Genomic DNA, 23290 nt, shown 5'->3' with positions numbered 1-23290 from the left:
CCTGACGTGATAGAACAATTCTGCTGCCAGATTCGGATTCAGCGCACCTAAATCCTTCGAAAATATATATTCAAGTTTCTGCTTCCAAAAAAAAGTTAAAATTTAATGGTCTGTGTTATTTTTATAAGGTGCATTTCTTGTCTCCTCCCCCAAACCTATTTTGAAATATTTTGCCTCACTTATATTCTAGCGATAAATCGTTTTATTATTAAAAAAATTACCTACATTTTCAACGTTAATTAAATTAGATTTGTATCTAGAATGCGTTGGTGATACGACTCATTAAATAATTGAGTACACAAAAACCTTTAGCAAAACAAAAAATTTACAAGAGGAAAACGTGAATGTTGAAGGGGATGTGGATATTTTTCCTATTTCTGTAAATGCTATTATTTCGGTTTTTATGCCATAAAGTAACATCTGTATGCAAGTATTATCGTACCAAATTTCGTTCAAATTATTATTCTCTCTTATTATTAAAAATAGACGTATCAAATCTTGTCACTGTTATCCAAATAAGTGAAAATATAAAAAATAAGTCCTTTGTTATATCTAAAAAAATATCAATCTTATCAAATTCCAATTTAATATCAATCAGGCAATCAGCATAGAACTTATCCGCGGTGTGCTATTAAAAACACCCTGTATATTCGGGAAATAATTCAGTACTTAATATGCGAAATTTTATTATATTATATAAATATGCTATTCAAATGTATAATCACATAAGTATAAATTTTTATGTATTAGAGAACCATTTCTAACTTCATCACAAAGGATACTTATTTAATAAAAACAAATTACTTACATGTTACAATCTATTAACGTATTTTAAAAATGTATTAAGGTGTTCTTTATATGTTCGGTTTGGTTGTGGACCATGTTCTTTGTTGAGTAGGTGCAGGTATAATTTACCATCTTCAGTGCCAATAATCTGAAATGGAAAAATGAAATAATTATATTATAAATATACAAATATTGTTGAGAGATTTTTTATTGTTTTTGGTTGAATTCTTCTACCGCAAAATATGTATTTTTTGTCAATAATATTTTTAAATATATTACTTTTCTAAGAGGAATAGTGAAAAATTTATTTTATTTGGTATATAATCTTCATAACAACGCAATATATTAAAAGTGAGCTTATACCATATACGACTTTTTCCAACTATCGTCCATTACCATCGGTGACAGTTTCATGCACGTGATATTCTGACTAAATGGTATAGAAAAAATAGGATATATATCACTTTCATTCAAATCCCATATGTGTATTGTATTATTAACATCCTTAGCGTATATCACGAATGGTCTGTTTTTAGACCATTGGATGATTTGAACTGCACTATTCCGTACATTTTCTTCCTTATCGGATAATACCATTATGGGTTTTTCTACCAGCCTCGAATAGAGGTTTATATTGCCGTCATTGAATCCAGCAAGAAAGTAGTTTGGTGAAAATGGACACGCTTCTATACAATTTGCCACAGAAGGTGATTCTAAAAAAGGGTAGAATGTTTTAAAACAAATTACGTAAAATAATTAAAAAATCGATTAGGAAGATTACAAAGATGTTAAGTATGAAATCTGGCGTACAGTACACACCTGGAGCGAATTTTTTGACGTTACTTCTTCCACCTTTTATAAGATGATGAATGATGAATCCGTAATTAGTAGACACCAACACATAATTGGAATTGATTGTATTTACTGCAAAATCAGTACATTGAAGGTCCTCCAGTTCTGGGTAAATATGTTTTAAAGAAATTTTGGTATTTTTTACAAGTACTAGGTCATTCCAAGAAGTGCAGTTTGAAGTGTTAGAATCTTTAGAACAGTGTTTCAAAATGACGCTCCAAACAATTATATCGCCTTCTTCATCTAGACTGCAAATCTGGAAAAAGTTCTATTAAAAATATTGTCGTTACTTCTTTGAATGTAGGTGACTCATTTTAATTAAGTGCCTAATATTTCAAAACATTACCTCATTTGTTTGATTTGCTTGAAAGTATCTTGTTTTGTCAAGGTAATTCGTAAAAGGTTGCAAAGATACAATTTTACTAATGTGTCCTAAACCAACTGCATTGGTATGCAAAGGAGCTCTTTTTAGTAATGAATCTTCATTATATATTTTCTTCTTAAAATCCCATACAGAAATAGTTCTGAAATAATTACGTTACTATGAATAATTCACTCAACATTAAGAAAAAAAAATTCTAGGTTTGTTAAGAAAGTATATTGTTCGAGTGTAGATTAATTCAATAATAGAATAATAATAATATCTAATTTTTTATCTTGGTGTACCCAAATGGTAAATATTGAGAGTTTATAGTGTACAGACAATCTTATTTTAACCCCTAACTATTTCAGCAGATAAATAAAAAAACGTATTGACTTGTTAATTGGTGATTGTCAAATAATTTCAGTATATTAAATAGAATTAAGAAAATTATTTATTTCTTCATATTGGAAATGGAATGACTACAGAAGGGCACATTGTTTAATCCAATAATATATTGAAAACAAAAGAAAATAAAACTGTTACACTAACGCATCATTTGTTTAAAGAAATTTCCCTTACCCATCATTTAATCCAGCGAAAATATAATCGGAACACTCCAGTCCAAAGGAACAACAGGAAATATCACCATAAGAGATGAAAAATACGTCTGGTTCCTCAGAATTCGTAACTGTCCATACACACACTATACTTTTATATACCTCTACATTTTGCTTTTTCGGCGAATGTACGGTTAAAACTTTACTGCTATCGGGAGAAAACGAAAAACACTTTACTGAGCAGTCTTTAGTAATATTTTGGGAGGTATTAAATAACACATAACCATTACTAAATGGAATATCTCTAGTATTTTTTGTAATCTTTTCGTTATTTTCTAAGTTTGATTCGATTTGAAGTTTTAAAATTAAATTTCCAGTCGATAGAAGAAACTTTATTAAACTGTTTTCGTTATAAGGCTTTTTATTGACTTTATCTTCAGTTGCAACCTCTCCACCTACGCCTAGATAGTCACTTTTATAGATCTGCCAATAGTTTGGATCATCAGCATTAATTTTAGAGAAACAAACAGGAAATTGCGTCCACTTGGAAACGTTTGTAATTTCTTCTGTTTGAATGTCTTCGTCTACATTGTCCTCACCCGTTTGTACTCCAGTTTGAATAGTATTGTTGCGACCGTAATTTTTTATGAAAACTTCGTACGTCACAGGCGCCAATTCAAATAAAGTGAAGTTGCACGTGTCCAACCTGATCATATTAAGGATTTCTTCACCGCGCTTGCGCTTAATTTCCATGCTCTTCCGATGCTCATATTTCTTTTTAGCGTCTAAGAAATTGATAAACTGTAATGACTTTTGGTCCTCGAAACCTTCATCTGATAGAGACGCGGGATTATTCCTCTGTATTTCATGGAATTTGAGATTCGCATTTTCTTTTTCTATAGATTCTTTTATGTTATCCAATACCTGCCTATGTTTAAATTCGGGCATGTCAAAATGTCCCGAATCCATTTTTCTTTCATCATCAGTACCCGCAGAACTTGTTCTATTTTGTGTCGACTTGAATTCTGTTGTTAGGTTTACGTTGGTGCTGCTGCTACTGCTACTTACACTACTCGTTTCTTCTCCGGAAACGTCATCTAAGTTGACAGAGCTAGATGAAAAATATTCCTCAAAGTCGGATTCGTATGACTCAAAGTCATCTTCGTAGTTATACTCATCAGATCTTTCTGATTTCGGGCTTGGAGATTTAACTTTAAGAACTTCTTTAATTTTAGTCCTAGGGACTAATTGTTTAGGCACGTCTGGTCCTACTATGTTAGCGTTGACTATACTGCCTTTCCGTAAAGTGGCTGTTCGAGGTCTCTCAGAGATGCTGCTGGAATCTGGAGATACATCTCTGGTTTTTCTTTTGGTGGTATTGGCTGCTTTGATTACATTTCCATCTCCAAAATCTTTAGGCTTGCTTTTGATTTTTTGGTGAGGTACTTTTTTAATAGTATCCTTACCTTTATCTCTGTTTATAACAATTTTAGCGTCGTTCCTGTCTTGAGATACCTTTTTCGTTATTTCTCGACTGCTGCTACCTGATGTGTTTTTAGGTATAGATTCATCTACTTTTAGCGCGTTAGCATATAAACTTTTACTAGGAAAATATTGCGTTTTTGATATTCTATTACTAGGAGGAGTCACTGGCACTTTTGTTTTAACATTTTTTCTTGTAGATGTGGTCGGCACTTGCTTTCCATGCGGTGTACTTTGTACTTTTAAGGGTTTTTCGACTTTTAAGTTAGTATTGTTCTTTACAGCGTTATTATCTGCATTCCTATCTGTTAAACCGGTTGCAATAGGTTTAGTTTTCGTTTTGTGCGGCACTTCCGTTTTCTTAACGTTTTTTCTGTCCGTACTGTCTTCTCGCTTTGAAGATGCCTTTGTGGACACTTTTTTCTTTGATAAGTTTGTACTTGACGTTTTGGTTGCATCCTATATACGATAAACAAGCAATAAGTTTTTAGTTTATTATAGTGATATGTATCTTACCTTCCTTGTAGACATAAATAATAACTAAACAAAGCGTTAAAAGTGTAGCATTTGCGAATGTTTTGACAGGAATAAGTATGTCATGCTGTTGCCAACAAAACGAAAACTAGAATAATCGTGAAATAATCAATACTGTAGGGAAGGAACAGGTAATTTTCATGCTCCGATGAATATAAAGTCTAGGCGGAATATATCTACATAAAATCAATATGGTGGTAGTAAAATGAAAGTATTTATGTAAAAAACATATTTATTGTACAGTACAAGTATATACAATGAATATCACAGTATTTATAATCAGTGCAATTTTATAGAACAAACATGAAACAAAACTAATTAAAACAAAATCTAACTGAGACGGCCGCTATGAACAACAATACATAACCATTAAATGAGATTCTAGACGCGTTTGAATTTATACACATTGTATCTACATTCAAAAAGTCCTTGTACGGATATACCATGGTATCAAAATCTTTACTAGTTGCAACGCTACGCAGTCTTATGGTAGCATCGTGAAAGAGCAGGTCTGATTTCCCGTCGTACTTTCCGAACATAGTGAAAGGAGTTGTTAGGGACTGGTAGCTTTTCCCGAATAAGTTATCCAGTCGCAAAAATACATCCAGCGTGTCTTTCTTCCAAAGGTCTGTGCTGTTATTTCGAATCATTCCTTGACCAAGCGGTGCCCAACTTAGATGGCATGGTTTCGTCTTACTCTCACAAAGTATTTTGAAGTCTTCGATTTTCAATTTGCTATTTGCACTGTTTTCATTTTCACCTGAAAGGGGAAATACTATTTGAATTTCCACAACAGACAAAAAATCTAAAATTCACCGAATATAAGTGCTTTTAATTTCTAATGGCTTTTCAAAGAAAAAAAGTGTTCCATTTTCTTCGATATACAAACCAGTTGAATTTTAGTGTATTTATTAAGTATATTTTACAGATTTTTATTTAAAAATTTAAAATATGACTAAGCATTTTTAGTTAGACATATAATTTAAAACTGAACTGAACAATTGTTTATCAAAACTGCAAAGAAAAACAATTGACGTAGAAATTAATATTTCTAGGTTAGTAATTTTATATATTTTTTTTATGCAACGAACAGTTTTGAATTTATTTTCAAATTATTCATCTATGTGGTATAAACTCATTTTAAAATTAAAAAATAATGATTTGAAATTCGTTTTTCGAATAAAATTAATTATATCTTTTTAATCAAATAACGCTGAGAATTAAATCCAATTTCGAAACCGTCTTTTGGTACCTCTTCCACAAATTGATATACAGGGTGTTAATAAAGTACGTTGATAAAATTAAAGAAACGATTACGTTTTTAAACATTTTTGACAGTTTGTAATTTTAAAAAGTGACGTCATTGCCCAGTGAAAACAGAAACAAATCGTTTTTTCGGAATATCAAGACTTATTGAGGTGCACTGGAGATGTGTCCCTTAAGATTTATTTCTGTCAAGTGGACATATGTTTAACTTTTATACTCTTTAAAATGATCTCGGAAATTGGCAGTAATGTATCTTGAAAACAAAAAGCCATACATTCAATTGTTTAGAATTCTTTCCTATAAAGTGACATTTTGTAAAAAAAATCTTTTTAGATTATTACATTTAACATTTCCAAAAAAAAAAAAATTTTTTTCAGCATCAGATATTGATAAAATTTTGAATAAAAATAACTTACTAGAAACAAATTTCTTGATGGAATTTCTCGATACGAAAGCTACATCGCCAGCTCCACTAGAGAGGCATTGGAGAGCTCCAAACTCTCCATTGAAGGTATCCTCTTGACAAGTTTTCTTCATACTGCCTGATAGATTATCTGGCAGACCTGGGGTACAGCTTGGACCGAAAAAGTTAGTTATTTCTTTTTCCAGAGGGCAGTTCTTGATTAATTGTTTGTCGAAGAGGACTTTTTTTACTGTATTCCATGCGACGCCATCGTACACTGGGAAACAGGCTTTCTTTCCTCGAAGATCTGCGAAAGTCTTTATGTTCGACTCTGGTTTTGTCACAGCGACTGTGATATACTTCTCATCTACGTTCACGGTTTCATAAAAGAGAGTCGTTAAGTTGTACTCCCTAAAAATACAAACAAAATATAATTGTAGATAATGTATAGACATGTAACGAATGTATACATATTTAATTTTAGGGATATGTAGGTAAAATTTGTTATACCCATTCGAAAGTATGCTATGGTATGATAGTAAGATGCTGCAACGGTGTATGCGTGCGCCACGTGAGTAATTTCGTTTGGAATTTTATTTCCTTCATGTTGACTATTAAATTTCGGTAAAATTAAAAATTATTGAATTAGTAAGATCAAGGTTACATTAAAACACAACGTTCTATATCACCGGCTGTGATTGGTGTAATTTTCCCCGAGATTCTATTCAACCAATCAGCGATCGCATTATCTCGAGCGTAGACGTAACCGTTTGTCATTGGTCATTAGAAACGAGTCATTAATATTAAATCGTTACCAATCGTGCGATGTTGGGTTACCTAAGCTCGGTGGTCACGTGGCTTGCAAACATTTATGAAGGCTCTATATATCGGTTGTTAACACGACGTGTCAAAAATAAAGTTGCGTTTTCAATAAAATTTAATATATGTTTTAAATAAATATTTGTCCCTGAAATTTTCATGTTTGAAACTCATACTATATTGAAGTTTAAGAAAATAGCTATATCAAAATATCTTCCAAAATATGGGGATATTGAAACATGTTGTGCCTGATACATATTTAAGAGATATGGAATCTGATAAAAATAAGTTTCAACCCAAACCAGCAACAGAGGCTTTTTTATACAAATGAGCAATAACGATAAGTTTAAATAAAATTTAAATTATTCATATGATTTTATAAAACGCGTTCAAAAAGTCAAAACTTCGTTTTAATATCATAATTTATTTGAAAGATATTTAGAGGTATCAAACCATATTTTTTTTAACCTTTAAATATTTATTTAAAAAAGAGAGTTTCAAGGGCATTGGAACCTTTGTTTTTGCAGGGTTTTAAAGTTAAAAAATATATATTACATCTATCAACATATGCGTTTTATTATTCTTATGTTCTCTTACGATTTTTAAAATCGAAAAAATGTGTTAAGAAAGAGGGACGCCATTTTGAACACTTTCTGTAAAATCATTTAAAAATAAATGAACATAAATTGATTTAAAAACGACAAAAAACATTTTTCCAGTAGCATCTACCACTTTTGAGGTTGAGGAAATTGTAAGCATATAAAAGTTTGTTTCAATATCCTTATTTGTTCATGTGATATTAAGAGATAAAACGTTTAGAAAAAAAAAACATAATGCAAATCTAAAACTTAGGGTTTTTCGGATAAACATTTATATTAGGAAATGTTTTTAAATTTGAATGAAAGAAACGTTCTTTTAATGTTTATTCGGGTATTTTGCTCCAGTGAAAAAATATAAAAATTAATTAACTAAACCATTGCTCCATACGGGTGTCAGGGGTGTGTTTATTAAACTATATGCCTAACCAAAATAAGCTGCATTATTTTTGATACGTGCGTATGTATAATAAAAAAAATAACAGAAAACAACGATATTATTTATTCAAATATGACGTTCTGCATTTTCAAACTCGTTTTTTTAATGTGGTTCCTCGAGCCAAATCTTCGTTTAATAATAACTTTCACCAAGATGTTTATGTGGGTGCGTTTTTTAAGTATTGATGTCAAGGATTACACCTAATATTATGTAACAAATATATGGACCGTTAAGTTATTCAAATTGTATAATTTTGACATTTCGTAGGATTCCATAGGAGAGAACAGATAAAGTAAGATTAACGGTATAATCTTACGTAAATGTAAGATCTGTAATTATAATTAAATAGTATATATTTGCATTGTAATTATTTATTGTACAAACATAATTTTTTAGAAAATTTCTTTGTGAACATAATATGGTCCAAGATTTTTTGGTAAGTTTCTACGAATTTCTTAAGAAAAACAATGGAAAATTCAAATTTATGTAACTTACCATTTGGAATTAACCAGAAAAGTTCTTACGTACATATATTTATACAAGTTATATTATTTCTTCGAAATCTAATAATATCTTTTGATATAACTGCATCATATGTTAATTTTAAAGTATACATTTTTAGCAAGATTAATATAAAACTTTTTTTTAGGGTACCTACAATTGGACCACTGCACTTTACATCAGGTGATTTCATAATGTTATTGGATGTAATTTATGTTCCACCAATCGATGGTGAAGCGGTGCTATAATATTTATATTTGTGACTTGTACGCATATCAAATCGGGCCCACAGATTAATATATATGTATACAGGGTGATTCACAACTTATCCAAAAAAAATTGGGAATAGATGCGGCATGAGAAATGGAGTCAATATCGTAAAAAAAAAATTGTAAAATCCTTATTGTTTCCGAGAAAAACATTATTGAAGTTGGACTACTTTCAAACACTACATCGCTGGACAACTGTAGTCTCTAGCGTCATACGAGAGCCACGTTGCGTCAGCGACTCCCAATACAGTCGTCGTTGCGGTAGTGTTTACAATAGCTTTTTAGTAGTACCCAGTTAGTGTCAAAAATGGCTTGAGTATAGCAACTCGGAGTTGATGGATATCGTTTTAATTCATGGTAAAGCAAGACAACATTTGTATTATGGTGAAACATTTGTATTATGGTGAAGCAGGACAACATTTGTGTTAGTTTGTAGTAAGACAGGATCAAATGTGTTTACACGTCGGTGGACAAAATTTTGAACAGTTGTAACATCAGGTATGTCAAATTATTTTATTAATTAAAACCACAAATTAATTTCATTAATTAATAATAACAATAGCGGCAAAACCAGTTGAATTTGCTGATATAAATTCTATTTATTCATTTCCTTGCGAAATTCTTAAGTTTTTGTCCGTTTTTATCACTGTCGCCGTGACGGTCGCATTGTGCGACCGTGCAGAAGTGTATTTTTAAATTATTTTCGAACTGCCTTTTTTGATTTTTTCTTTACAAAATCATATTTGTAAGAGTCCCCTGAACATCCAGATTTTTTTTTTGGATAAGTTCTGAATCACCCTGTATAACAAACTTTAGTTTTATGATTAATAAGTGTATGCTACCTTTTTAACATTAACCCTGGCACATGCATTTGTTAAACTCAACTAACAACTTAAAGAGATCACTTTTTTTAATTATCCAGTTCAAATTATAAGGCTTACTTACTTTTCTGCTCGATGTACCAAATCAGAAGGAACCATGACAATATCCGCAGCTTTCTGATTGAGAGCCACCATACAATGTGTTGTATTATCAGCTTTTATACATTCAAGATCTGGTTCCAAGCCGTAGACTGCAGCAGATTCCCTCATCCAGGCGCATTTGGCATTTTCAATAATGGAAGTGGTGCAAATATTGATAGTCCTAGGGGGATGGCATCCAGAAAAACTATTTGCACTCAGAAAACCAGTTGCTCGATGCAAATAGCTCTCAATTGGTTCTACCGAGTCGACCTTTTTGACGACCGTGTAGGAGGTTTCCAGGAGTTTCAGAACGCTTTGACGCCAGCCTGTGACGTTTGGAGATAATGAGGATACTATTTCCTGAATTTCCTGAGCTACAGATCTAAAACAAACAAGACTGAGTCAAATATTACAATATTTGGGAGTTTAATAATAACCTAGATTTTCACAAGAAACAAAAAAATGTTTTCCTGAAATAATTCCTAAACGCTCAAAGACTGGAGATAAAACAGTTTTTGTCCAATTATTCAAGAACTACTGAAGATACAGACTTCAAATTTGATATAGTACCTAGTACTTACTTTCTTGTGAAGTTGAAGCAAATATTAAACGTACCTTCTCGATGCCACAACTGGCCAAGGCTTTACAACCCAAATGCAAGGTTCGGCAGCGGTCAAAGGCATGAGGGAATCATCTGGGCAGAGCAAACTGTATTGGTCTGGAACAAGGCCGNAATAAGTGTATGCTACCTTTTTAACATTAACCCTGGCACATGCATTTGTTAAACTCAACTAACAACTTAAAGAGATCACTTTTTTTAATTATCCAGTTCAAATTATAAGGCTTACTTACTTTTCTGCTCGATGTACCAAATCAGAAGGAACCATGACAATATCCGCAGCTTTCTGATTGAGAGCCACCATACAATGTGTTGTATTATCAGCTTTTATACATTCAAGATCTGGTTCCAAGCCGTAGACTGCAGCAGATTCCCTCATCCAGGCGCATTTGGCATTTTCAATAATGGAAGTAGTGCAAATATTGATAGTCCTAGGGGGATGGCATCCAGAAAAACTATTTGCACTCAGAAAACCAGTTGCTCGATGCAAATAGCTCTCAATTGGTTCTATCGAGTCGACCTTTTTGACGACCGTGTAGGAGGTTTCCAGGAGTTTCAGAACGCTTTGACGCCAGCCTGTGACGTTTGGAGATAATGAGGATACTATTTCCTGAATTTCCTGAGCTACAGATCTAAAACAAACAAGACTGAGTCAAATATATGTATGAGCTTTACAATATTTGGGAGTTTAATGATAACTTAGGTTTTCACAAGAAACAAAAAAATGTCTTCCTGAAATAATTCCTAAACGCTCAAAGACTGGAGATAAAACAGTTTTTGTCCAATTATTCAAGAACTACTGAAGATACAGACTTCAAATTTGATATAGTACCTAGTACTTACTTTCTTGTGAAGTTGAAGCAAATATTAAACGTACCTTCTCGATGCCACAACTGGCCAAGGCTTTACAACCCAAATGCAAGGTTCGGCAGCGGTCAAAGGCATGAGGGAATCATCTGGGCAGAGCAAACTGTATTGGTCTGGAACAAGGCCGGATTGGAGTCCAAAATGGGTTTTCACATCATCCAAACGTGCCCAACTTATATCTCCGGCACCATCAGTCAAGCACAATAGTGAACCACGCCTTCCCCAGTACTCATCGTTTATTGAACATTTTGAGGGGTTGCCGCACAATTCACACAAATGGGCGTATTTTTGCTCTGAACACAGAAAACAATTTGTAATGTAGTGATAACAGTTGAAATGCATACAGACATTATATAAGTATTTGATTATTTGACCACATTACATAAATCATGTTTGTAACAAGTTAAAACCACAGACAATATAACGTATCGCTACAGACTGCTAATTAACTGCTGGAAATTGGCAACCCGAAATGGAAGCAGGGTCTCCTTAGCCGGCTTCCAGCTATAAAATTTAGCGTGGTAACTCTTCTACTTGCTAATAGGCGGCAGTTCCAGCGGTGGCTTTGTTGCCAAATAATAACTGCTAAATAAATTTAATGCTTTCAATTATGTAATTAAAGAGATATGGAACTTATCTTGTGTTTGGAAATCACATTTGCCTTAAATGTTAAATAAAATAAATCAAGTTAGAATTAAAACTATGAATTTACCTAATTAATTATTTATTTTATATCACCTTGGAATGGGAAAATTCAAAAACTCGAAAGTAATGTTTTTAGATTTGTGCGTCGACTTCCAATATGGTACGATATCAAAACCTATGTTTAAAAAAATTGCATTATACAGATTGTGTATCCTTAGATGGGTACTGCCTCTTATTGTTGATTTCTTTAGATAGGTAAATAATTATTTATTGACACAAGTGTTGCATATTATGGATGTCATTGGTAGTGCCCATATTTGTGACACAAGGTGTTCAAAAAAATTAACACAATGTAAAATTGCTGGAACCTCAAGGAGTAGTTGAATACGAAATTTATTTAAAAAAAAACAACAAATCATCAATCAATACAGAGATAAGATAATGCGTTCGCTACTGCTGTTGCAATTTTTAACTAACTAACTTTTTTGTTTTTCGACATACTGACTTCGGACCGTTTCCATTCAACGCAGAACGGACAATCAGAACCAGAGTAGTGGGGAGATTTTTTTAATTATTTTTTCAATTCAACGCACCGTTTCCGAATTATAAGACCTTTTTTACTGTATCACCTCACACACCTCTTCTTTCCGAAATTTATTTTCCACATACGGACTTCGGACCTTTTCCATTCAACGCAGAACTGTCATACAGAACCAGGGGTGTGGGGAGATTTTTTCAATTATTTTTTCGATTTAACGCACCGTTTCCGAGTTATACGGCCTTTTTACTATAACACGACATACCTCTTGTTTCCAGAATTTATTTTCGACATACGGACTTCGGACCTTTTGCATTCAACGCAGAAGGAACATACAGAACCCGGGAGGGAGGGGTTGACATTTTTCAATTATTTTTTCGATTCAACGCACCGTTTCCGAGTTATAAACACTTTTTTATCCTATGACGTCACACACCGTTGGTCCCGTTTTTTTTTTTGACATGCGGGTTTTGACGTTTTTCACTCGTTCACCATGGGAGATTTATTTGTTCACCATGGGAGATTTTTTGATACTTAAGAGTCTAAGCAAATACTGTTTTTTTTTCTTTCATATATTGTGACACCCCGCTCTGCGTCACCCACCGAGTGCTCTACTCAGAACCAAGGGGAAATTTGTTTATATTTCCAGCCATTTCCGAGTTACGAGCAAAAACCATTTTTTTTTCTTATACTGTGTGACATCATAGATCGATAACGAAGGCTTAACAAGGCCACGCGCTCTACCCCACGTTCCCTCCCTAGGTGTCCTGAAATTGCTGGGGAGACTCCTGAAGACAGCAGAGAGAGAGAGAGAGAGATAAGCTCTCTATGAGGACAGAGTCACTCTATCTCTATCGCACACTATAACTCTATCTCTCTCGCACACAATCAGACAAAAACGACAGAAACGAACCTTCTTTTAAAAATACATGGGATTTATCATTATTAGAATAACCCATTTTAATTTAAAAAATTAAAAAAATTACAATGGGTTATTCTGATGACGAAAAATAAAACATAATTAACTGTATTATTCAAATAACAATAATGTGCAAAAGTTCTTCAGGAATATTGGCAAATTTATTTTGGAGGAAGAATCCCGTCAACGAACACTAAAAAATATTATTAGAAACCTTAGGTGGCCAGAAAACAGCCCCGATCTCATTGTCAGTCCTTTAGACATTTTTTTTTTACCTGAAAATTTGCAAGTATTGAAAAAAAAATACAGGACGAAATGCTTGATAATTTTGAATTTGTTTTTGAAGCAATTAATAGTAAATTGAAACATATTTTCAACTGTATCATCACAATCACTTGCATGTTGATTTGTAAAAATTGTAGGTATATTAATGTTATTTCGTTTTTAGTTATTCTCCTTATGTTGTTGTAAAGGTTAGTTATAAAAAGCGTTGTTTGTTATTTTCATAAGGATGAATTTTAATTTTTTTTAATGATTTTTTTTATTTTAAACATATATATTTTATGCCAGTAAATTTTGATGTCAAATGAAATAAAGGAAAAGTCGTACATTTGTATTTAAAGTTTCTTTCTATCTTTAATTATTAAACCTATAAGTGGATGTCAAAATACAAAAAAAAACCTGTACCTACATTCCGCGACGTACTAATAACCCACCTTGTATATTAAATAAATTTATCGTCATCATCAAATATTAAAAAAATTATATTACAAGCTGTTTAAAATATTATTACGAATTTTGTTTATTTGGAAATATATTTTCTGCAGTATTTCAATACCAAAAAATGAAAATAGTAGGTAGCTAATTAACGAAATTATGATTAAATAACTTAATTGTAACACCACTGCAGAATATCATATGATACATACATAGATATTCGTTGATTCTTTAAAAACATTTTTATCAATATCTACATCATACATTGAAGCAAATACAGTAACGCAATAAACAGATATTGATAAAAAAGTGTGCAAAAGAAATCCGTAAGTACGCCTGGCAACATTACCAAAGTCTTGTTTATATGTTGCTAGGATACGCTTAGGTATGCGGGCCGCTGTATTTGATTCTTCCTAAAATTCTGCTGGTGGTGTACTCTACCGGCAATTCGGAAATTTAAAACTGCTGGCCTATTCCAGGAGCGGTCTGTGGCGATAGCTATTTTGTCTGTGTTAAAACTGATACACAAAATACGAGAAGTTACAATAATAAAAGCACAGTAAAAAATACATACTAAAAATAATTATTAAGAAAGCAAAGACTTTCAACCTAAATATTCCTAATATAATTGAAAATTAGATAAGACCTAAAATGTTCCATGTATTCATTGGTTTGGTAAAAACAATGATGCAGAAAATAAGAAAATATTTTTTATTATATTTGAAAGGAGTAATATTTAAGTTTTAGAATGTATGTGACAAAATATAAAAAATATAATTTAACGCATTAGCTTCTAAGAGACTTAATCGGAAATGATCATTTCTGATTATATGAGTATTTCAAATATTGTGATTAAGAAATTCCGACTGCTTGAGTAAGAGTAAGACTGACTGTCTTATGAATTTCAATGAGAACTTGTAATACATATATAATAAAGTAGGTAAAGCTATTATTTTGAACTTTTCTAAATACCGTTTACAATACCTAGTAATCAATACCTGCTAGCACCCTTTCATGATCTCGTTTGCATTCGAAACATGTGAATAGCATGTGAAGAACTAGAACTATCCGAAAGTGATACTTTGTAATCAATATGATAATGAAACAAAGAAAAGTACGAGGAAGTTTCTTATTTAGCTTATTCACGTACACACTAGTTATCTACGGCAATGCCAAGCAATTTAATATTTTCAATTTCGCAATAATTGTGACGTTACCTACTATTAAAAGAGACTACCCTGATTTTCGTCTGATTTAAGTTATTTCCATTCAATTTGATCTCGGGTAGAAGGTAATTCATATATTTCTCGTTGACAATATAAATGTGCATCTACAACTATTGTACTGTTGTATGGGGCAATATAAAATGGTCTTCACCGATAACGAATAATAGAGGCCTCAAGAAAGAACCCTATGGAATCCCATATCTGATAGGTTGAAAGCTACATACAAAAAGCGGGATTTGTACATACCATCCCTTGGAAAGTATGAATACTCCCTCTTTTTTAAGCAATGTAAGGCAAGTAAAAATTTCTCCACTACGATAAAGTGAGAGTTCGGCAAAAATTCCAGGTTGAGGCTTGCGTCTCCTGGCGTCGATGTTTCACTATAATAGCAAAAATACACTGACGAAAAAACATAAAGGACAGAAGTAATAAAAAACAATAGGAAGTAGAAAAATGTTTGCAATAGATCATTACTTGGATTATCAGGAAAAGATTTTATAAAAGTGTCTGCAAATTATCTGAATCGTTTAATTTATTAGGAATGCATGTCAAAATTTTGATTGCAAAAGACATTCCAGTTAGTATTATATAAATATTGTCTCATATAAATTGGTTGGTCATTATTATTGATATTTTCATTGCAAACAACATTAACGTATTAACGAATTATGATGTGCGTGGCGATCAGACAGACATGGTTTAAAAATATCAACATTGAATTTTCATCTGAAATATTGGTAATAATATTGTAAATACAGCTAGAAGGAGTGGCTTTGACTTTAGTATTCTCTCTTGTACTAGAACGACCAAAAAATTGCATATTTATTTATCAAAATAAAATCTGTGTCTTACATATTCAAAATAAATCAATGAAACTTAATTTTTCTTTAGAATATGATATGCGATTATCTATTATTTACCGTCATGTAAACAAACAATGTAAACATGCGTGAATTTAAGTATTTACAACCGACAGGAAATGTTTAATAATAATTATAAGAGAAAAATATACTTAAACTCCTGTCTTCACGCTTGATAAATCGCTATAATAATCATTGTTTTAAATTAATGCGTTTTATATGTTTTTATGCCTAGAGTTGATATAAGATCTGTCTATGTTTTCGAAAAGGAAGCGAAAATTCAAAGACGATCTGATTGTTGTAGACGATAAAATCTATTAACTTGAACTTGAAATACATTTAATTTAATACACAAATACTCTCTGTATTTGGATTTATATGCAGGTACAGGCCATTAATATATTAATTGAAAAGAAATGAAATTTAATTATTTGTTATTAACTTATTAAAGCGATTCCAAAAGGCACATATTTAGAAAACATAACTTCCTCAAAATAGTATATCCTAAACGTGCTAGCAATTTTGGAAAAATTGTATTAGTAAATTATTTATTCGAAACCAAATAACACGACGTTATTCTACGTCATGGGCTTCGCCTACCGCAACTTTTTTCAGTTATAGATTAATTTGCAAAAAATTTAAATATGTCGTGGAACAATATATTTAGGAAAAAAATTAATAAAACAAATAATAAAATAACTGAAGTAAAATCACAGAAAAATTACATTTTATGAACAAATTTAAAAAGAGATAGTACAGTATACAGTATACAGTATATCTTTATACTGTATATGGGAGCATTTTAATAAACAAAAACACATTTAACAAAAAAAAAATAGAGGTAAATAAGTGAATACATTAAACATTTGCACCTAAAAATTATAGCAGATTTAAGATTTGCAATTCGAGAAAATTATATTATTTTGTTTTGTTATTATATGCTATAGGCTGTCTGCTATAAGAGGGCCACTCCTATGTATCTCGTCGATGCACGTAAAAAATCTTTATATGTTTTTAGTTGCGTTTTTTTGATGCTTGTAAAAACAAATTTGAGATCCATGGCCAACATTATAAGTAACCATAAAAAAAACAGAAAAGTACCGAAAGTTAGGACCTTTTTATTTTAAGATAGAGAAAACTTATTTTAACAAAATTTCATGACAAAATTGGTGTAAATAAATTTTGGAAGTATTGTACGTAATACGTCCTCTCTCTACGCGGACAAAAAAATGTCATCGAAGCAGACTGTGGATACAAAAAATTGCTTGTTTTTTCCTCTTTTATATGATGTACTACATGTCGCCTTTATCTTTTATATTTATTACATTTTTTATACTTTTGGTATCAAAAATGTAGATTAATGTAGAAATTGCTTTAAACATGNGCAACTTTTTTCAGTTATAGATTAATTTGCAAAAAATTTAAATATGTCGTGGAACAATATATTTAGGAAAAAAATTAATAAAACAAATAATAAAATAACTGAAGTAAAATCACAGAAAAATTACATTTTATGAACAAATTTAAAAAGAGATAGTACAGTATACAGTATACAGTATATCTTTATACTGTATATGGGAGCATTTTAATAAACAAAAACACATTTAACAAAAAAAAATAGCGGTAAATAAGTGAATACATTAAGCATTTGCACCTAAAAATTATAACAGATTTAAGATTTGCAATTCGAGAAAGTTATATTATTTTGTTTTGTTATTGTATGCTATAGGCTGTCTGCTATAAGAGGGCCACTCCTACGTATCTCGTCGATGCACGTAAAAAATCTTTATATGTTTTTAGTTGCGTTTTTTCAGGCCTTGGTGCTTGTAAAAAGAAATTTGAGATCCATGGCTAACTTTATAAGTAACCATAAAAAAAACAGAAAAGTACCGAAAGTAAGAGATAGAGAAAACTTATTTTAACAAAATTTCATGACAAAATTGGTGTAAATAAATTTTAGAAGTATCGTATGTAATTTACTACGCCCTCTCTCTACACGGACAAAAAAATGTCATCGAAGCAGACTGTGGATACAAAAAATTGCTTGTTTTTTCCTCTTTCATATTATGTACTACATGTCGCCTTTATCTTTTATATTTATTACATTTTTTATACTTTTGGTATCAAAAATGTAGATTAATGTAGAAATTGCTTTAAACATGTCAACTGCAAAAAATTTAATGAATATAATGTACTTCTTTTAAGCAAAGAATCTGCAATATCCGGCACCCATCAGTTTGCCATCATAGAAGTAAGGTAAGGTCCTATGATTTTGGTATCAAGAGTTCTATCCCAATCCTTTACTGAAAACCTCTTTAGCTTAAGCTACTTTGTCTGTGCAAAAACAATGTTTAAGGCTCAGTTTTTAAAGTAAAAAACCAACAAGTCTTATAATAACGTGCAACGAACATCTGTATTTCGCTTAAAAGAAGAACGTTATATTTTTAAATGTTTTTTGTAGATGACGTGTCTATAACAATTTCAACGTTGACATAAAAATGTTTACATTTTTTATACCAAAATTGTAAAAAATGTAATAAATATAAAAGATAAAGGCAACATGTACCTAGTATATCGCATGAAAGAGGAAGAAACTAGCAATTTTTGTAGCCACAGTCTGCTTCGATGACAATTTTTTTTGCCCGCATAGAAGCCGCAGCAATATCAATTTTTCAATAAAATTTTATTAAAATAAGTTTGCTGTATCTCTTAAAATAAAAAAGTTAGACGACCCCAAACCTTCGGTTCTTTTATGATTACTCACAAAGTTGGCCATGGATCTCAAATTTTTTTACGAGCATAAAGGCCTCAAAAAATGCAACAAAAAACATATAAAGATTTTTGACGTGCGTCGTATATTAAGCGAAATCCATAGGAGTGGCCCCCTTATAGAGTGTGTTATTTAAGTATGTGGCCAAATTTCAAGTGGTGATTCTTTAAGTGATTGTAAGACGGGACGTCACTGGACTTAATAATTTTAATCTAGTTCGGGCTAAATTAGCCCCTTTTTACACTACATAACACTGCCAAATTACAACAAAATCGGCTAAAGGATTATTAAGATTTTATTAAAAAACGATTTTTTAAAAAAGTTTGACACCCTGTATCTTGAAAACAAAGCATTACCGGACCTATGTTTATATACTTTTCGCCTTAAAATCACTCAAAGAATCACCCCTAGAAGTTTGACAGCGTACTTAAATAACACCTTGTATATTTATTATTATTAAGTACTATTTTTCATTAACTTAAACAACTTTTTGATGTGTATCGGAATTTACAACTTAAATGGATATAATAACACTGGATAATGTTCATTAACTAAGTATACTTTAAACTTTAAGACGCTAGTGGCTAGCCTTGTAATACTCCTCCTTTTTTCATAATGTTGACAAGAAGGTTTTACAAAGGCCAATGTGAAGTCTGTTAAAATTTCTTATTTCCACACACATATACAGCTGTTTTTTGAAAGCATTGTCTCGACTGAAATGAAATCATTGATTCCGACGTCCTTCAAAAGTATGTAATGCACTCTAATAATTAAATGTAATGTACGACAATTACTTCCTTTATTTACGTTTAAAAAAATTTAAACCAAGGTACTACTGCTACTTTATTAAATAAGAGTTCATGTTCTACGTCGTCTACTAAATATTACGACGTAATTACTATAAGAGGAAATTATTATTTATAAAATAATTCTTACTCAGTTGGATGTTTAAAGAAGGATTGTTGACCCATGGTCCAGCCTTGCAGGAAGCCTCGAAGAACTCAGCTGTGGCCTTTATGCGATTTTCCGTAATTGTTAGGTCGGTATCACATGACGGTGTTACCACCGAAGCCTCAAAATACTGGAACAGTTTATGGAGTAAATAAATAACATAGAGTAACAAATTATGTGGTGTTTTTTTGATTGAAGACACAGTAAAAATATTTCATTCTGATACCTACAGGGTAGCCCATCAAAAACGTACCGCAAGGCATTACAGGGTAGTAAAGAACTTTTCGGCAAAATCCAAAAGCAGGTCAAATTTGTTTCTGATGCGGTGTTACTTCGCGACATACATTAATGATTCGTCCTCGCAGATCTTCCAAGGTATCAGGTGGAGTGCTGTAAACTTTGCTTTTAATGTGCCCCCAGAGAAAGAAATCTAAAGGATTTAAGTCGGGTGACCGAGGGGGCCATTCAATTGCACCTCTTCGTCCTATCCAGCGTCCTGGAAACGTCTCATTTAGGTAATTGCGCACATTGAGCGAGTAATGTGGAGGAGCTCCGTCTTGCTGGAAAATCAGTTCGTGTTCATTGTAAGTAGGGTCGTCCTCTATGATATTTGTTAGAGCTGAGTCGATGACATTTTTTAGTAAATCCGAGTACATATCGCCTGTCAAATTTCCAGGAAGGAAAAAAGGACCTACAATGGAATTTCCAAAAATATCTGCCCATACATTCAACTTCTGGGGGTGTTGAGAGTGTGTCTCATGGAAAATCCTTGGATTGGTATCAGCCCAGTAACGACAATTATGGCGATTCACTAAACTATTCAAGAAGAACGTACACTCGTCCGAAAAACACACATTAAAGAGGAAATTATCGTTTATCGCTCGTTCAGTCATTATTTCGCAAAATTGCAAACGACGATCAAAATCGTCTTCATTTAGCTCTTGCACTAGCCGAATCTTATAAGGATGGAATTTGTATTTTTTTAATATTCGTTGGACACTTGTACGACTCACTCCTGTCGCAGTAGCCAATTGCATTATACTCAGCGTACTGTCCATTGCCACTTGCCCCAATACCGCTATTTTCGTAGGTTCATTTAGTACCGGATTTTCAACCTGCCTCTTTTTGTTATGAACGGAGCCAGTTTCGCGAAATTTGGCCACCAATTCGCGAACAATTTTTCCAGACGCATGTTTCTCAGGATGCCGTTGGTTGAACAGTTCGGCGACCCGATTTTCGCATTCATTGTTTTTGAAAAAAAGCTCAATAATTTCTACTCTTTCTGGAATTGAGTGCACCATAATTAATCAATTTAAAAGACTCGGCAGTATTGGTACTCTTCAACTACAAGTCACAAGACAGTTATCTAGCAACTTCTTGTGGCCTATCTAAATACGAAACAAAAAGCGGACAATTTTTTGCTCACCAAAATCAGGCTAAAGAATTCGCAAATCAGAAAAAAAAACAGCGAATTCTTTTGAAGGAATTTACCAAGCTAATACCGTAAGTTTTGAAGTAAAATTAAATCGATTTTCGCATTTCTCGTCAAAAATATTGTTCGTATTTTCAAAGCTGCATATTTTCTAAAATAATGGATCGATTTTCAAAAAGTAAGAATCGATGTATAGAGAATTAAAAGCCCTTTCTAATGATCCCCCACTTGACCCCATTCCCATTTAAAAAAATTTAGGGGATAGCACCCCCACTTAGGGGGTTGAAGATTTTGCTATGCTTTTTGCGCCAAACGTTGTCCCCCTCAGAAGCAAACTTTACCTGTTTTTGGATTTTGCCGAAAAGTTCATTACTACCCTGTAATGCCTTGCGGTACGTTTTCGATGGGCTACCCTGTATATAATGTGTATTAAAAGTTGTACGTTGTACACTATTTGATACTACGTTGAAAATTAGAGCCAATGTGTCAGGAATGCACATCATTTGTACCTCTAATTGAAATTTAAATATGCTGTTAGTTTTTCAGATATTCTTGTACTGCAACAGATATAAATTAAACATTTTTCTAAATTACCATATTTTACTTTCGTGACGTTTATATTATTGATAAGACTTTCATTTAAAAACAGGCGTATGGAATTATATCCGAACAAATATGGAAAGAAGATATAAAAACAGTATACTGTATTTTGATAAACAAATAAATTACTGATAAATGCGATGAATTATGGAAAATTTATCAACTTTTTAAATAAACAATGCGTTCTGTCTACTTACATTTGCTAAAATCCTTGTCCAGTCTGTTTCGTAGCCATAACCAGGATGACAAAATCTCTTTCCCTTTAGATCGTGTTTACTTTTAATTCCGGCATTATTATTGACTACTGCCACAACTTCATACTCGTAATTATCTAAAATTGAAGTTAATTAGATGCTAATGTTATAAAATCTAGTTGTTTTGAATGTAGGATAAAGATAAATACATTTGATGAACTGTAAAATAAATATTATAAAGATTTTTTTTAATTCTTCAAATTTATTATAATAATACAGGGTGTCCCGCTTAAGAACCGACACAGGTGCATGTAGCATGTACCAAATTTGGTACATGATTTAGATTTATTACTGGTCTTTTTTAAAGTTAATTGAAGCACTACAAAGTGTTCATTGGGGATGACTCACCCCTAAAATTGTTCAGAACTTTTTTTTCATTGACCGAATTGAAAAATAATAATAGTAATTCATAGCAGAATTTAATTTTAATGTTTTTTTACTCTTGTTAAATTTCAAAAGACTTTAATGTTTTCAAGAAAAACCAACTGACAAGATTTTAACAATATCATATAATAATAAAAAAGTCAGTAGTAGGCAATGAATTTATCTTTCAAACTTGTCAGTTAATAATAAAATTATTTTATTTCAACAATTGTCTCTGATTGTTGTTGAAAATGGCTGGAAAATTTACATTTAGCGAACAAGTTGATATACTTCTTGTACTGGGTTGCTGCGAAGGAAAATGCAGTGTGGAAGAATATCGTAGGAGATTTTCCTAATCGTGTGGTTCCTCGTAGAGAAACATTTTCTATTGTTGAAAGACGAGCTCAAGAGACAGGAAAGTTTTTCAGCAACATCCGAGAACGTCCTAATGTAATAGAGGTAGAGGTGCAAGATGAAGAAATTATTTTGCAAACAATTAAGATGAACCCCAAGTACCTAAGTACTAGACGATTATCTCGACAGACTGGGTTATCAAGAAGTTCTGTAAACCGAATTCTTAAATGTGATCTACTGCATCCATATCGTGTCCAAAAAGTACAAGAGTTGTTGCCTCAAGATTTGGATCGACGAGTGACGTTTTATGAGTTTGTTGTTTTCACAAGAAAATTCTTTTTACTG

General features: G+C 32.1%; 2 protein-coding genes across 2 annotated transcripts in view; both read right to left on the bottom strand.

Moving 5' to 3' along the window:
- Positions 1 to 761: 761 nt before the first annotated feature.
- Positions 762 to 4572, bottom strand: LOC108906844 (WD repeat-containing protein 60). The gene is made up of 7 exons (XM_023454011.1): positions 4558 to 4572; positions 3628 to 4500; positions 2582 to 3576; positions 1985 to 2162; positions 1606 to 1894; positions 1150 to 1499; positions 762 to 934 (listed from the first exon to the last, which is right to left on the bottom strand). The coding sequence occupies exons 1-7, from the start codon at positions 4570 to 4572 to the stop codon at positions 812 to 814; spliced, it is 2823 nt and encodes a 940-aa protein (XP_023309779.1). The 3' UTR covers positions 762 to 811.
- Positions 4573 to 4802: 230 nt separating this feature from the next.
- The window catches only part of LOC108906855 (transferrin), a 35677-nt gene continuing 17189 nt past the window's right edge, over positions 4803 to 23290 (bottom strand). The window contains exons 4-10 of the mRNA XM_023454007.1: positions 22172 to 22305; positions 19928 to 20072; positions 11406 to 11609; positions 10446 to 10524; positions 9814 to 10212; positions 6258 to 6655; positions 4803 to 5335 (exon numbers count right to left, since the gene is read on the bottom strand). Of these exons, the coding sequence (XP_023309775.1) occupies positions 4890 to 5335; positions 6258 to 6655; positions 9814 to 10212; positions 10446 to 10524; positions 11406 to 11609; positions 19928 to 20072; positions 22172 to 22305 (1805 nt within the window). The 3' untranslated portion in view covers positions 4803 to 4889. The remainder of the gene's footprint in view (positions 5336 to 6257; positions 6656 to 9813; positions 10213 to 10445; positions 10525 to 11405; positions 11610 to 19927; positions 20073 to 22171; positions 22306 to 23290) is intronic.

The sequence above is a fragment of the Anoplophora glabripennis genome, unplaced genomic scaffold (assembly GCF_000390285.2).
Source record: "Anoplophora glabripennis isolate ALB-LARVAE unplaced genomic scaffold, Agla_2.0 scaffold174, whole genome shotgun sequence".
Lineage (NCBI taxonomy): Eukaryota > Metazoa > Arthropoda > Insecta > Coleoptera > Cerambycidae > Anoplophora > Anoplophora glabripennis.
This window is presented reverse-complemented; position numbering and strand designations above follow the sequence as displayed.